The 17,164-nt window shown below is 46.6% G+C and overlaps 1 protein-coding gene across 1 annotated transcript in view; it reads right to left on the reverse strand.

Moving 5' to 3' along the window:
* The window catches only part of rbpjb (recombination signal binding protein for immunoglobulin kappa J region b), an 83,361-nt gene that overhangs the window by 40,152 nt on the left and 26,045 nt on the right, over nucleotides 1-17,164 (reverse strand). Inside the window, exon 2 of the mRNA XM_071333968.1 lies at nucleotides 2,474-2,512. Coding sequence (XP_071190069.1) covers nucleotides 2,474-2,512 — 39 coding nt within the window. The remainder of the gene's footprint in view (nucleotides 1-2,473; nucleotides 2,513-17,164) is intronic.

A 17,164-nucleotide genomic window follows, 5' to 3' on the forward strand; every position in this document is an offset into this window, starting at 1 on the left:
TTCATGTAAATTAGATCAACTTGTATGCCTGTACGCAGCGCTTCTAAAAGTGAATCTTTCACTCAGCTCTTCACGTGCGCACAGAACCCAGCAAGGCAGTGTTGCAGCGCAAGGTGGGATAGTCTATAGGATTTGTAGTTCTTTGACTTTGTGCGTTTCATTTAGCAGCTATGAAACAAAATGGCAGAAATACTTTGAAAGCAGCTACTGCAGGACCAGTGGTGTAAAGTACTTAAGTAAAAATACTTAAAGTACTACTTAAGGGTACTTTTTCCATTTTTATTCACGAATGCGAGTGAAATACTCACACTGTGGAGCCCTGACCACCCACCAATGTGGCTGGTGAAATAGACATTTTACCCACCAATGTCCAAATCTACCCACAGGTGGCTGGTTATTATTTTAGGACCTGGACCCAAGTCATCTGATTTGAGAAACAAAGTGACATTTCACCACCACACGCACAGCCGACACGCACAGCCGACACGCACAGCCGACACGCACAGCCGACACGCACAGCACACTACAACAGCCATGCAACAACAAAGCACACACAACAAAAGATGACCGGAACACAACACACAAACAAAAGAGACATGCGAGGAGACGTGAGGAACGCAACCACACAAGAGATGCTACAGCACATCAAAAGGAAAACTGAATAGGAGATTGCCGGACAGGAGAATGGAGGACAGATCTATACTACACAAGTCAATACTGGACAGCAAAACTGGTATACAACAGAAAGCTATAGGCTAGCGGTATACAACAGAAAGCTATAGGCTAGTGGTATAGCTTTGTGTGCCACTGGCAGAGAGATTGACAGACAGATAGACAGAGACAAAGGGCAAAGTGGGGGTCAGTAATGATGTGTCTGCGTGTGTGGAGTTAAGCCGGACTACAGATACAGCAGAGTGGCATCTGTCCAGTGTATCGGTCACAGTGTCTAGCTACACCAGAATAGAGTGGAATCACCCAGACCCCCCCCCAGCGTCGTCCGGGTTTGCCCGGGGTAGGCCATCATTGTAAATAAAAATGTGTTCTTAACTGACTTGCCTAGTTAAATAAAGATTAAATAAAATTAAAATACACTTCTTTTTTTTTTAAACCTGCAGCTGGCTAGGACAGGGAGGGGCAAACACACACACACACACACAGGGTCAAATGCGGGCACACACACGCAAACACACACAAAGTCAAAAGGTATACACACACACACACAGAGGAAAAAAACACAAAGAGTCTTGGAGCCCTATTGGTGAGCACCCCTTTGGATCACAAAGGGGACATGACACGCGTCCTCAACCCAGGACCCTTGGGTTAAATGAAAACATCAACAGACAGTCACGTCAGTCAGCATACCCTCTCCCATTGTCATTAAGGCACAATGGGCTGAGAATTGACTGTCAGAGGAAACTGAAATCTCCCCCCCCCATGTCAACTTAATTTGTGACGTCAGGCACATTCTAGTTCATTAAAATCACATGACAATAAATAAGGCCTACATTCATATAGCCTACAGGTAAGTCTAAAATTGAGTCAGATCTCACAGCATATATTATAGATTTTCATTTTCAGAATGAGTTTCAAGTGTCTCTGAAGTTTCCCCTTTAACATTGGTGACCGGGTTTCTTCTCCAAAGCAACAAAGCCAGGCAGCATTTCGAGCAGTCTACAGTGTGTTTTGTATCAGCTGAACAGTGGAACAGCCTGGCTGACAGTGGGGCCCTGAAGGACCCGAGACTTAGCAGGCCCTGGAGGACCCTGGCTTTTAGCTGCCCCAGTCACTGCCAAACTAAAATAAACAGGGCCACGCTCTGGGGTAACCGCAACACAGCTGCACACACACAAACACCTTTCATAGACAACATCTCTAAACTAACCACAGTGTCTTTCTTCCGATCGTCGGTAACAAGTGTTTGCAGAGGGGGAGAGATCAAAAGGCGGAGAGGACAGGGCCCCCTCCAAAACAACGCTTGTGTGTTCCAGAGAATGCTCGACCGCTCATTTTCACCTTGGAGCGGCATGGATACGTACACACAATTTCTTGTGGAATTGTTAGATATGACCTGTTAAATATTACCTGTTAAATATTACCTGTTAGATATTTACTTTTAGATATGACCTGTTAGATATGACCTGTTAGATATGACCTGTTAGATATGACCTGTTAGATATTGCTGCACTGTCGGATCTAGAAGCAAAAGAATTTCGCTACACTCGCAATAACATCTGCTAACCACGTGTCTGTGACCAATAAAATCTGATTTGATTTGACAGGCACACACACACACCTATCCTCCTCTCTCTCTCTAGGCTGACTGACCAAAGGACCAACAGAAACACTGCTGAGACCAGTCTCCTGGCCTCATCTCACCCCTAATCCTAACCATAACAAGCCCTGTTGAACTGTCTGTGGATAAAACAAGCATACTGAAATGTGTGTGTGTCTGTGTGTGTGTCTGTGTACTCACCTTGTTAGGCGCTGTGGTTGAGGGCGCTCCCCAAACTTCCTGCAGAGAAAGAGAGAGATCACAACTTGAGTACGCAGCTAAATACCACACACACACCAGGTAGGAGATGAGAAAGCACACCTGGTTACAGACACAGACAGACAGACAGAGAGACAGAGAGACAGAGAGACAGAGAGACAGAGAGACAGAGAGACAGAGAGACAGAGAGACAGAGCGCTGTGGGTTGGCAGCGCACTACATTGCTGCCTGCCATAAGTTGAGGGACAGTGTCTGACAGACCAATCAACCTGCACATGTACTCTACTGTATGCTTATTGTTATGGTTGAATGTATGGTTATTTTGACCCTTGGTTATTGTTGTTACTGTTGTACCGTTGACAACTTTGATTCTCATTTTATTTTTTTATATTGTAAATATCCAAAATAAGCTTTGGCAATATGTATGTACATTGTTACGTCATGCCAATAAAGCAAATTTAATTGAGAGACAGAGACAGGCGGCTGCAGCATGAGACCATGTGACACAGTGGCCAAACACAGACAGTTGGCGAGGACGGACGCCTTAACACAGAGAAAGAGAGGTGAGGGAGAAGGGAGAGAGGGAGAGAGGAAGAGGGAGAATTGAGAGAGGGAGAGAGGAAGAGGGAGAGATGAGGGAGAAGGGAGAGAGAAAGAGGGAGAAGAGAGGGAGAGAGAAAGAGGGAGAGATGAGGGAGAAGGGAGAGAGGGAGAGAGAAAGAGGGAGAGATGAGGGTGAAGGTAGAGAGGGAGAGAGAAAGAAATAGAGGGGGAGAGAAAGAGTGAAAGGTCGCTGTCGGCAGACAGGCTATGTGTACACTTCCAACAAAATGAGGTGGAAACTGAGCTGCACTTCCTAACTTCCTGCCAAATGTATGACCATATTAGAGACATATTTCCCTCAGATTACACAGATCCACAAAGAATTCAAAAACAAACCCAATTTTGATAAACTCCCATATTTACTGGTTGAAATACCACAAGGTGCCGTTACAGCAGCAAGATTTGTGACCTGTTGCCACAAGAAAAGGGCAACCGGTGAACAACAAACACCACTAACTACTTGCACATCGTTACAACATTGTATATTGACATAATGACATTTGAAATGTCTTCATTCTTTTGGAACTTTTGTGAGTGTAATTTTTACTGTTAAACAATAAAAAAATATTTCACTTTTATTTATTATCTATTTCACTTGATTTGGCAATGTAAACATATATTTCCAATGCCAATAAAGCCCCTTAAATTGAATTGAAATTGAATTGAGAAAGGGAGGAGAGAGAGATGATAAACCAGGTGATCTCACCTCAAACTTTGAAACATGAACCGCAAAACATTTCACATTAGTCATCTGTGATGTCACAGCTATAGTCATACCAGAAAAGAGACCCGTTTATTTTACAACAATGACATCAGAGGAACACATCACAGTCATTCCTATCCTACCAACACCGCTTTTTCTTCTCAAGCTATTTCTTTTAACACAACACTGCCATGGCATCACAGGGGGAAACGTATCACAACACTGCCAAGGCATCACAGGGGGAAACGTATCACAACACTGCCAAGGCATCACAGAGGGAAACGTATCACAACACTGCCAGGGCATCACAGGGGGAAACGTATCACAACACTGCCATGGCATCACAGGGGGAAACGTATCACAACACTGCCATGGCATCACAGAGGGAAACGTATCACAACACTGCCAAGGCATCACAGAGGGAAACGTATCACAACACTGCCAAGGCATCACAGGGGGAAACATATCACAACACTGCCATGGCATCACAGAGGGAAACGTATCACAACACTGCCAGGGCATCACAGGGGGAAACGTATCACAACACTGCCAAGGCATCACAGAGGGAAACGTATCACAACACTGCCAGGGCATCACAGGGGGAAACGTATCACAACACTGCCAAGGCATCACAGGGGGAAACGTATCACAACACTGCCAAGGCATCACAGAGGGAAACGTATCACAACACTGCCAAGGCATCACAGGGGGAAACGTATCACAACACTGCCATGGCATCACAGGGGGAAACGTATCACAACACTGCCAAGGCATCACAGAGGGAAACGTATCACAACACTGCCAAGGCATCACAGGGGGAAACGTATCACAACACTGCCAAGGCATCACAGAGGGAAACGTATCACAACACTGCCAGGGCATCACAGGGGGAAACGTATCACAACACTGCCAAGGCATCACAGGGGGAAACGTATCACAACACTGCCATGGCATCACAGAGGGAAACGTATCACAACACTGCCAAGGCATCACAGAGGGAAACGTATCACAACACTGCCAAGGCATCACAGGGGGAAACATATCACAACACTGCCATGGCATCACAGAGGGAAACGTATCACAACACTGCCAAGGCATCACAGGGGGAAACGTATCACAACACTGCCAAGGCATCACAGAGGGAAACGTATCACAACACTGCCAGGGCATCACAGAGGGAAACGTATCACAACACTGCCAGGGCATCACAGGGGGAAACGTATCACAACACTGCCAGGGCTTCACAGAGGGAAACGTATCACAACACTGCCAGGGCATCACAGGGGGAAACGTATCACAACACTGCCAGGGCATCACAGAGGGAAACTTGACGCGTTAGCAGTCTGAACCTGGAACCCAAGGATAACTCCACCCTGGGACTGCTCTTAGCATCCTGTAAGGCCCTGCTCTGGGACTGCTCTTAGCATCCTGATTGGCTGAGCCTTGGATACAGCCAGTATTGCTCCAAATGCGCATCACTCGTTCGCATACAGCCAGTAGTCACCCAAAGCCCCCCCGCACAAACTTTTCTCATCGGATCTACACAAATCACATAGGTCACCTATTTTGGATTCAAAACGGCGAATTTCGCCAAAAGGTGACTAGTTTGCATCCCTGTGTCCTTCTCTCCCTTATCCCCTCAGTCCTGGGAGGGGGGGGGGGGGGGGGGGGGGGCTAAAGTAGACCCTCTATAAGATATTTGAGATATTTGCAAGAGAGATATTTTAATGTGGAGAGAAAGAAGGGAGAAGAACAGAAAAAGACAATGAGTTAATTAAAGCAAACAGAAATAATTGTTGACTTTCTGGATTATTAAGAAAGCTAAAACTTTAATATGTGTTGGACCAAGTCCATTTCAAGCTTATCTTTCTAAAAAATAAAACAGGCAAGGTCCTGCTTTATAGTAGGCTAAAGGCTTGCTCAACACCATGGTCAACCTTCGCTGCGATCATCACCTAATTATCAGCATCATGCTCAGGCCAGCTACGGTGATAACATTGTAATTATCAGCATCATGCTCAGGCCAGCTACGGTGATAACATTGTAAATATCAGCATCATGCTCAGGCCAGCTACGGTGATAACATTGTAAATATCAGCATCATGCTCAGGCCAGCTACGGTGATAACATTGTAAATATCAGCATCATGCTCAGGCCAGCTACGGTGATAACATTGTAAATATCAGCATCATGCTCAGGCCAGCTACGGTGATAACATTGTAAATATCAGCATCATGCTCAGGCCAGCTACGGTGATAACATTGTAAATATCAGCATCATGCTCAGGCCAGCTACGGTGATAACATTGTAAATATCAGCATCATGCTCAGGCCAGCTACGGTGATAACATTGTAAATATCTCTCACACACAACTAGGTCAATATCAGGCAATGAGAGGACATCACTTTCTCATAATAAAGAGCACAGCAGGGGCCTTCCGAGTGGCGCAGGGGCCTTCCAAGTGGCGCAGGGGACAAAGGCACTGCGTCGCAGCCGGCCGCGAGCGGGAGACCCACGCACAATTGTCCTTGTCCCATCGTGCTCTAGCAACTCCTGTGGCGGGCCGGGCGCATGCAAGCTGACCCCGGTCGCCAGTTGGACAGTGTTTCCTCCGACACATTGGTGCGGCTGGCTTCCGGGTGCATTGTGTCAAGAAGCAGTGTGGCTTGGCTGGGTTGTGTTTCGGAGGACGCAGGGCTCTCGACCTTCGCCTCTCCTGAGACCGTATGGAAGTTGCAGCAATGGGACAAGACTGTAACTACCAATTGGATATGAGAAAAGGGTGTGAAAAAAAAAAATACTAAAATATATAAAACTAAATACTAAAAAATAAAAATAAATCATGCCATTTATGGAGTGTGAAGCAATCATAAACTTCTCTGGTATAAAACTGGTTTCAAAAACACAAAAAGGAGACATTGGAAAAAGCACAAAAAAGGTGAATCTCAAATGGAGATTGGTAGAGATTTCAGCTTTGTCGCTATCTCTCTGAGGCGTAGCTTAGAGACGGTGTCTCTGGTCATCACAGCGCTTAGTGTGAAAACCAAGTTCCAGGAAAAACCACAGCCCTTTCTTCACAGCTCTATGTACAGACTGCAAACACACACACAACACACACACACCAACAACAACACACACACACACACACAGGGAATATTTATTGGTTTGCTTGATCGCTTATTTATGTGGGGGATTTTCTGGCGCAATCTTTAAATAGGCCCAGTGAACCACCGCAAGCACCAGCTAAGAAAATCACAGAGAATAACAAGAAAAGGAGGGGAACACACTCAGCGTGTCAGAGGTCAAAAAACAATTTAGATCAGTGAAGTAGAGGTGGAGGTAGACTGTCTGGCCAATCATTTATTTTCTTTACATCTTTATTTAACTAGGCAAATCAGTTAATAACAATTTCTTATTTACAATGACGGCCTAGGAACAGTGGGTTAACTGCCTTGTTCAGGGGTAGAACGACAGATTTTTACCTTGTCAGCTCGGGGATTCGATATAGCAACCTTTTGGTTACTGTCCCAACGCTCTAACCACTAGGCTACCATACCTTCATTTACACTTTTATTCAGAAAGAGGTATGCCTTTCTGTCCATCAGCCAGCTGGGTTCACTTCCTGGCCTCAGAGGCCCAACGGCACACTGGGATTAAAAATAGCCAGCTGTCAATCAAAACACTTGACGACCCCAAGAGTGCTAGCTAGCGTACGTCGAGACAGACAAAATGTCTCTTGTTATTTGTCTGTCTGGACGAGTGCAGCAAAACAAGCTAACCCCGGATGGTGGACGCTGAATGGAGGGAGGAAGAGAGGGGGAAGAAAGGAAATGAGAATCAAAAAAATATATGTGTCTGGTCTGTTGGTGACATTTCCACCTCTTCGGAGAGAAGGCCAATAGAGGAAAAGGAAGCTCTGTCCAAACTGTGGTTTCTGTTTTTCTCTCCCTCCGCTATCACTCTCTCGCTTCCTCCCGCCTCCTCACGACAACTGGTTCAGTCTGCAGTACATTCTGCTTTTGGGAGTTCATTTACACAGAGACAACTTCCCCAGCCAGACAGTGTTGATGTTCTTTAGTCTATATACAGTTAATTAGGACAGGGAAATAAAACACTGAAGTGTTGGAATGTATACAGCTGGGGACAACGTACTGACCAAGCAGAACCACCTTGTGCATGTGGTCTTTGCTGGGAATCAACGTAACATCCCACAGAAGAACCAAAGGATCCTGATTCTGACTCAGTGTGTCTGTGGACCTGCCAATACTCCTGGCAAGCAGAGGGTAGCACCACCATAGGTCACTAGGCCTGTGTACTTCCATTTTAACACTACTCATCAAGCCAAACGGTAGTTCCACATAAAAATACTTAGGCCTTCATAATAACAGGAAGTCCTGACTCTCTCTTTTCCAACAGGAAGTGAGAGTGAGGTCACCACCGTTTTCTCCGGCCAAAACTCCCACCTGGACCTAGTAAGGATGTGAATGAATCCGTCTTGCCATCCAGTGCACTGGGAAGTGTATGAGCTGTGGACTGTCCACCAAGCAGCCGTAGCAGTGCACTAAGTCACCAGGATAAAGACGATGACAGTAATTTATGGAAAGTGGGTCAATAAGTCACTAGTGTCACTGTGTGATGACTGGCCTGGCTGTACTTCCCCTACCTCACAGTGCATGGCAGGCTGAATGACATTCTGAAAAACCACACCCCACACACACACACACACACAGGTTAAGCACGAGAAGGTCAATGCTGGGTTTGGCACAAAAACTTCCTCGAGCTTTTAGAGGTTCAATAGGAAGCAGACAGACACTGACAAGAGAAGTTAGGGTCCTTGATAAAAACACACAACACACACAGACGCATAGTGCATCAGAGTCAGTAGGAGAGTAGAGATGCTGTTGCAGAGAAATCAAATCAAATTTTATTTGTCACATACACATGGTTAGCAGATGTTAATGCGAATATAGAGAAATGCTTGTGCTTCTAGTTCCGACAATGCAGTAATAACCAACAAGTAATCTAACCTAACAATTCCACAACTACTACCTTATACACACAAGTGTAAAGGGATAAAGAATATGTACATAAAGATATATGAATGACTGATGGTACAGAACGGCATAGGCAAGATGCAGTAGATGGTATAGAGTACAGTATATACATATGAGATGAGTAATGTAGGGTATGTAAACATAAAGTGGCATAGAAATGTACTGACACACTGCATGGAATCGTACTATCGCATTCTTCAGAACAACGCTTTACCCAAATGAAAGAACACCAACGGTGAGTCGTCAACACCAGACATCTAGCGTGGCTAATTTCTGTGACTGCGTGGTCGACTGGAGGGGCTCAGAAGAGTCGAAACGTGGTTGAACAACGTCGTGATACATCAATGACAGTGAGACCTCTACTGTCCAAATCCTCACCGAGCTCTGATGACAGTCATGACAGCACCCGCCCATCTCTTAGGTAGTAATCAGATGTTGAAAACCACACACGTTATTCCTGTTGGTATTATACTGAACACAACATCCTGAGGACTCAGACTTGTCATCCTAATGGTCAGGGGGATGCAGGGTTTTGATTGGTGTCCCCTTTGCTCTGCTCTGTACCTCTGACGACAGACGAGGACTTCATAAAGACAGCTCCCCCCCCCCCCCCAATCTAGTCTGTCAGCCATCCAGGGGGTGCGGTGACTTGAGGGGGGGGGGATCATTGTCTACCAATTGAATGTGTTGCATGTAAAAGCCTCCTGAAAGCAACATCAAGAGGATTCCAACAGTCTTCCACATTTAGTGTCAGCGGTAGGGTCACAAATGTTCAATTGAAACCCATTGAAGCCAAATGTCTCAACAGGGAGGGTGACTATCACAGTAGTAACTGGGTGAACCTGTAGCTTGAGGAAATGTGTTTGATATTGATTGGTGAGAGGTGACACGATGTATTGGTGGTAGACGAGAGGTGACACGATGTATTGGTGAGAGGTATTGGTGAGAGGTGACACGATGTATTGGTGAGAGGTGACACGATGTATTGGTGAGAGGTGACACGATGTATTGGTGAGAGGTGACACGATGTATTGGTGGTAGACGAGAGGTGACATGTTAAAATAAAAGTGTTCATTGAGTATTGTTGTAATTGTCATTATATATAATATATATGTATATTTAAAAAAGTATAATATATATTAATCGGCCGATTAATTGGTATCGGCTTTTTTGGTCCTCCAATAATCGGTATCGGCGTTGAAACATCAGAAATCGGTCGACCTCTAATATGTATAGAGCAGCAGTAAGTGAAAGCCACACAGACAGACAGGCAGACAGACAGGACAGGTACACAGGACAGGTACACAGGGCAGGCAGACAGGACGGGTAGACAGGACAGGGAGGCAGGCAGACAGGACAGACAGGCAAACAGACAGATGGGGAGATGAGTGAGTGAGTGAGTGAGTGTGAACCCAGCCTGCAATTCATACCAGAGTGTGTTAGAACAGAGTGTGTTAGACCAGAGTGTGTTAGACCAGAGTGTGTTAGACCAGAGTGTGTTAGACCAGAGTGTGTTAGAACAGAGTGTGTTAGAACAGAGTGTGTTAGAACAGAGTGTGTTAGACCAGAGTGTGTTAGAACAGAGTGTGTTAGACCAGAGTGTTAGAACAGAGTGTGTTAGAACAGAGTGTGTTAGATCAGAGTGTGTTAGAACAGAGTGTGTTAGACCAGAGTGTGTTAGACCAGAGTGTGTTAGACCAGAGTGTGTTAGACCAGAGTGTGTTAGACCAGAGTGTGTTAGACCAGAGTGTGTTAGACCAGAGTGTGTTAGACCATAGTGTGTTAGAACATAGTGTGTTAGACCAGAGTGTGTTAGACCAGAGTGTGTTAGACCAGAGTGTGTTAGACCAGAGTGTGTTAGACCAGAGTGTGTTAGACCAGAGTGTGTTAGAACAGAGTGTGTTAGAACAGAGTGTGTTAGAACAGAGTGTGTTAGAACAGAGTGTGTTAGAACAGAGTGTGTTAGAACAGAGTGTGTTAGACCAGAGTGTGTTAGACCAGTGTGTGTTAGACCAGAGTGTGTTAGACCAGAGTGTGTTAGACCAGAGTGTGTTAGAACAGAGTGTGTTAGAACAGAGTGTGTTAGAACAGAGTGTGTTAGAACAGAGTGTGTTAGAACAGAGTGTGTTAGAACAGAGTGTGTTAGAACAGAGTGTGTTAGAACAGAGTGTGTTAGAACAGAGTGTGTTAGACAGTTCTGACTGACAGCTGTAAAAGTCTAATGGAACAAACACACAATACACAGAGGACTTCAACAGGTCAAGAGTCATAGTGTGATCTCTAAGGTCAACTCAAGTGTGTGTCAGGGGGAGCAGCTTGTTTATGGCTGAAAATCAAGTTGACTGATTATCATACAATGATATGCATGGCTGACAGCTGGCTGATAGACGCATCTAGCTCACCTACATGTGCACCACACACACACACACACACACACACACACAACCAGGGTTTCCGTTAGGAAAATGTGGCACCGGACATTAGCACAGCAGCATTTTAATTTACCAGACATGAGAAATTTACCGGACCCATATACATTGGGTGCCTAACCTGATTACGGTGTTCCCCCACAGTGCTCAGAACCACAGAAATAACATTTATTAACAGAACATGCAAGTCCAGGATGCAACAATGTCCGGTCCTTCTTAGGAAATTCTGATGTGCACTTTGAAAAAGGTGAGAATAACCTGTCCACATTTTTATATATTTTTTTATTTAACCTTAATTTAACGAGGCAAGTCAATTAAGAACAAGTTCTTATTTTCAATGACGGCCTATCGGGGAACAGCGGGTTAACTGCCTTGTTCAGGGGTAGAACGACAGATTTGTACTTTTTCAGCTCGGGGATTCAATCTTGCAACCTTTCGGTTACTGGCCCAACGTTCTAACCACTAGGCTACCTGCCACCCCATTTACCCATTTACGCGACGTGTCTGGTCAGGTCAGCATGTGAGAGACGCCCTAGTCAGATCCCAGCGAAGAGACGCCCTAGTCAGAGCCCAGCGAAGAGACGCCCTAGTCAGAGCCCAGCGAAGAGACGCCCTAGTCAGATCCCAGTGAAGAGACGCCCTAGTCAGATCCCAGTGAAGAGACGCCCTAGTCAGAGCCCAGCGAAGAGACGCCCTAGTCAGATCCCAGCGAAGAGACGCCCCTAGTCAGATCCCAGTGAAGAGACGCCCTAGTCAGAGCCCAGCGAAGAGACGCCCTAGTCAGATCCCAGCGAAGAGACGCCCCTAGTCAGATCCCAGTGAAGAGACGCCCTAGTCAGAGCCCAGCGAAGAGACGCCCTAGTCAGAGCCCAGCGAAGAGACGCCCTAGTCAGAGCCCAGCGAAGAGACGCCCTAGTCAGAGCCCAGCGAAGAGACGCCCTAGTCAGAGCCCAGCGAAGAGACGCCCTAGTCAGATCCCGGCGAAGAGACGCCCTAGTCAGAGCCCAGCGAAGAGACGCCCTAGTCAGAGCCCTTTGCTTAGGGTGCGTTGGTAAATTCACTTTGGCTATCTACTCCGATTTCAGAGCACTCTCGTCTGAGTGTACCAGCGTGCAGAATAGCTGATGAATCTACGAACGCTCAACACCCGTTGGGGCCTGGAGGGGTTGTGCAAAGGGAGAACAACACTTAGGGGGATTAGAGGTGTTTGATTTCAATACCTGAGGGCTGACAGGCTCCCTCTCGCTCCACAACCCTGTAATTACCCAACCTCTCACTCATACCTTTGTGTAGGCATGGGTGGTAGGAGAAATCCACAGCTAGAGATATGATGAACTGTGGTGAGAGAAGGTTTATAGACTTCTAGGAAAGGTTTTCCCTGTGACGGTGATTATTTAAAACACTCGAAGTTGTTGGTAAGTCACTGTGGATAACAATCCCTCAATGTGAGTGTCTTGAGGACATGCACAAGCATTAGTGAGGGAGAGATTGAAAACCTGGAAGTGTTAAGTGACTGGTTTGGAGACAGTGGGAGGGAGAGAGTAGAGATTTAGAAGAAGCTGCCAGCACTGGCTACATTTACTCCCTAATGACAAATACCAGCATCATCATGTCACGCTGAATTTAAACCCCCACACACACAGATCCCATAATCAACACCTAGGTGCCAGTGTGTGGTCTGAGGCACTATATATGAACTCATCTTTCAAACAACCATTTCATCATTGAGAAAACAGTGTGTGTGTGTGTGTGTGTGTGTGTGTGTGTGTGTGTGTGTGTGTGTGTGTGTGTGTGTGTGTGTGTGTGTGTGTGTGTGTGTGTGTGTGTGTGTGTGTGTGTGTGTGTGTGAGCGTGTGTGTGAGCATGTGTGTGAGCGTGTGTGTGAGCGTGTACAGCCCCTCTCTCTCAGAGCTTGGCATCAGTGCGAGCATGTGCCACCCAGCAATGCCAAGCATCACATCACTGCCTGGGGTGCGAGCTCAGGGAAGACTCAATACAAACACTCACAACCTTTCCTGTTAGCCACCACACCTAAGAAAATGAGGATAAAACAATACCGCAGGGGAGAGAGACTGAGGAGAGAGACTGAGGAGAGGATAAAGAGAGACTGAGGAGAGAGACAGAGGAGAGGATAAAGAGAGAGAGAGAGACTGGGGAGAGGATAAAGAGAGACTGAGGAGAGAGACTGAGGAGAGGATAAAGAGAGAGAGACTGGGGAGAGGATAAAGAGAGAGAGACTGAGGAGAGGATAAAGAGAGAGAGACTGGGGAGAGGATAAAGAGAGAGAGACTGAGGAGAGGATAAAGAGAGAGAGACTGAGGAGAGGATAAAGAGAGAGAGACAGAGGAGAGGATAAAGAGAGAGAGACTGAGGAGAGGATAAAGAGAGAGAGACTGAGGAGAGGATAAAGAGAGAGAGACTGAGGAGAGGATAAAGAGAGAGAGACTGAGGAGAGGATAAAGAGAGAGAGACTGAGGAGAGGATAAAGAGAGAGAGACTGAGGAGAGGATAAAGAGAGAGAGACAGGGGAGAGGATAAAGAGAGAGAGACTGAGGAGAGGATAAAGAGAGAGAGACGGGGGAGAGGATAAAGAGAGAGAGACAGGGGAGAGGATAAAGAGAGACAGGGGAGAGGATAAAGAGAGAGAGACTGAGGATAAAGAGAGAGAGACTGAGGAGAGGATAAAGAGAGAGAGACAGGGGAGAGGATAAAGAGAGAGAGACAGGGGAGAGGATAAAGAGAGAGAGACAGGGGAGAGGATAAAGAGAGAGAGACAGAGGAGAGGATAAAGAGAGAGAGACAGGGGAGAGGATAAAGAGAGAGAGACAGGGGAGAGGATAAAGAGAGAGAGACTGAAGAGAAGATAAAGAGAGAGAGACTGAGGAGAGAGACAGGGGAGAGAGACAGGGGAGAGGATAAAGAGAGAGAGACAGGGGAGAGGATAAAGAGAGAGAGACAGGGGAGAGGATAAAGAGAGAGAGACAGGGGAGAGGATAAAGAGAGAGAGACAGGGGAGAGGATAAAGAGAGAGAGACTGAGGAGAGGATAAAGAGAGAGAGACTGAGGAGAGAGACAGGGGAGAGAGACAGGGGAGAGGATAAAGAGAGACAGGGGAGAGGATAAAGAGAGACAGGGGAGAGGATAAAGAGAGACAGGGGAGAGGATAAAGAGAGAGAGACTGAGGAGAGGATAAAGAGAGAGAGACTGAGGAGAGGATAAAGAGAGAGAGACTGAAGAGAAGATAAAGAGAGAGAGACTGAGGAGAGGATAAAGAGAGAGAGACTGAAGAGAAGATAAAGAGAGAGAGACTGAGGAGAGAGACAGGGGAGAGAGACAGGGGAGAGGATAAAGAGAGACAGGGGAGAGGATAAAGAGAGACAGGGGAGAGGATAAAGAGAGAGAGACTGAGGAGAGGATAAAGAGAGAGAGACAGGGGAGAGGATAAAGAGAGAGAGACAGGGGAGAGGATAAAGAGAGAGAGACTGAAGAGAAGATAAAGAGAGAGAGACTGAGGAGAGAGACAGGGGAGAGAGACAGGGGAGAGGATAAAGAGAGACAGGGGAGAGGATAAAGAGAGACAGGGGAGAGGATAAAGAGAGACAGGGGAGAGGATAAAGAGAGACAGGGGAGAGGATAAAGAGAGACAGGGGAGAGGATAAAGAGAAATGGAGAGAGAGAATACCCTGAAGCACTATAGAAATAAAGTGTGTTTGTCCATTAAAAATAAATTTCTTGGTTGACTGCCTGGTTGACCGACTGCCTGGTTGACTGCCTGGTTGACTGCCTGGTTGACTGACTGGTTGACTACCTGTTTGACTGCCTGGTTGACTGCCTGGTTGACTGACTGACTGCCTGGTTGACTGCCTGGTTGACTGCCTGGTTGACTGACTGACTGCCTGGTTGACTGCCTGGTTGACTGACTGACTGCCTGGTTGACTGCCTGGTTGACTGCCTGGTTGACTGCCTGGTTGACTGCCTGGTTGACTGCCTGGTTGACTGACTGACTGCCTGGTTGACTGACTGACTGCCTGGTTGACTGACTGACTGACTGCCTGGTTGACTGACTGACTGCCTGGTTGACTGCCTGGTTGACTGCCTGGTTGACTGACTGACTGGTAGAAAGAAAGAGGAAAAGGGAGATTGATTATCAGGCGTGTCTGCACTAGGAAACGTTCCACTTCTCCTTGAAAGAGGCAGAGCAGGAGAGTTCAACTTGGAACTCACTGACTGACTGGGTCCAGATGGCTGGTGGCTTCTCTGGGATGCCCCTCTAAGGGATAACGGGCGGGCTTAGGCAGGGGGGGTTGTGTGTGTGTGTGTAGTTCTGGTTGGGTCGCCTGAGGCAAAGCACTGAGAGCACACACATGGCTGGTTCTGGCTGGATCCACACAGCACCAGCTTTCACATGGGAGTTTAATGACAGAGAGGGGAAACCAGAGAAAAAAAACTGTCACTCGTTCTCTCTCTCTCTCTTTCCTTGTATTTCGTTCCATCTCTGACCGCCTTCCAACATCAAGTGGGCCGTCACCGCTCCATATGGAGCTCTATAGGGAGACCTTTAACTGTTGGCCTCGCGCCTGAAGCACTCTGCCAAACACACAAGCATAAAGAGGGACACGCACTCGGGCCGATGCGCGCACACACACACACACTAGATGGTTAACAGCCTAAAACCACAGAGAAATAAGAATCCAGTTAAATCCATGCGAAAAGCAGCAGGTCCAAACAGAACCATCTACAGAACCATCTACAGAAGAGAACCATCTACAGTACCATCTACAGAAGAGAACCATCTACAGAACAGTACCATCTACAGAACAGAACCATCTACAGAACAGTACCATCTACAGAACAGTACCATCTACAGAACCATCTACTGAGCCCAGGGCAGAACCATCTACAGAACAGTACCATCTACAGAACAGAACCATCTACAGAACAGTACCATCTACAGAGCCCAGAGCAGTACCATCTACAGAACAGTACCATCTACAGAGCCCATAACAGTACCATCTACAGAACAGTACCATCTACAGAGCCCAGAGCAGGAACATCTACAGAGCCCAGAGCAGGAACATCTACAGAACAGAACCATCTACAGAACAGAACCATCTACAGAACAGAACCATCTACAGAACAGTAAATAACCATCTCCCCAAACAAAGTACAGAAGAGATGACTTCACCACACAGTCGTGTGTGTGTGTGTGTGTGTGTGTGTGTGTGTGTGTGTGTGTGTGTGTGTGTGTGTGTGTGTGTGTGTGTGTGTGTGTGTGTGTGTGTGTGTGTGTGTGTGTGTGTGTGTGTGTTTCTCTGGAAGTGGACCTGGAGATAGTCAAAGTCAGGTTTGAGCTGCAAACAGAGCTTCCTCGCCAACGCCACGATGCTCACAACTCTTCTGGGGGTCTCATCTCTGAATCACAGAGTTTTGATTCGCTCCTTTTTCTATCGTGGCTTTTATCACCTCCCAGACATAGTAGTCTGGACTCTGACGTTGTCTGAGGATAGAACGTAGGACTCAAGAGTGAAGTGACAGGCTTTCTGAAGAGGAATCACTGGTCAAATATAGATCCCACACTGTGGTAATCTATGGGTGGACTATGGCGCTGTTGGAGATGGGTTTTCCATATGTGGGCCGCTGGTCTCAGGCATCTTCATGAGTGGACTTTTCACTGGGTTTCCATTCAACACTGGGGCCTACTAGTTACTAGCTGTATGTCCACTACCCTAAACAACACTGGGGCCTACTAGTTACTAGCTGTATGTCCACTACCCTAAACAACACTGGGGCCTACTAGTTACTAGCTGTATGTCCACTACCCTAAACAACACTGGGGCCTACTAGTTACTAGCTGTATGTCCACTACCCTAAACAACACTGGGGC

Source organism: Salvelinus alpinus, chromosome 11 (genome assembly GCF_045679555.1).
Source record: "Salvelinus alpinus chromosome 11, SLU_Salpinus.1, whole genome shotgun sequence".
NCBI classification, from domain to species: domain Eukaryota; kingdom Metazoa; phylum Chordata; class Actinopteri; order Salmoniformes; family Salmonidae; genus Salvelinus; species Salvelinus alpinus.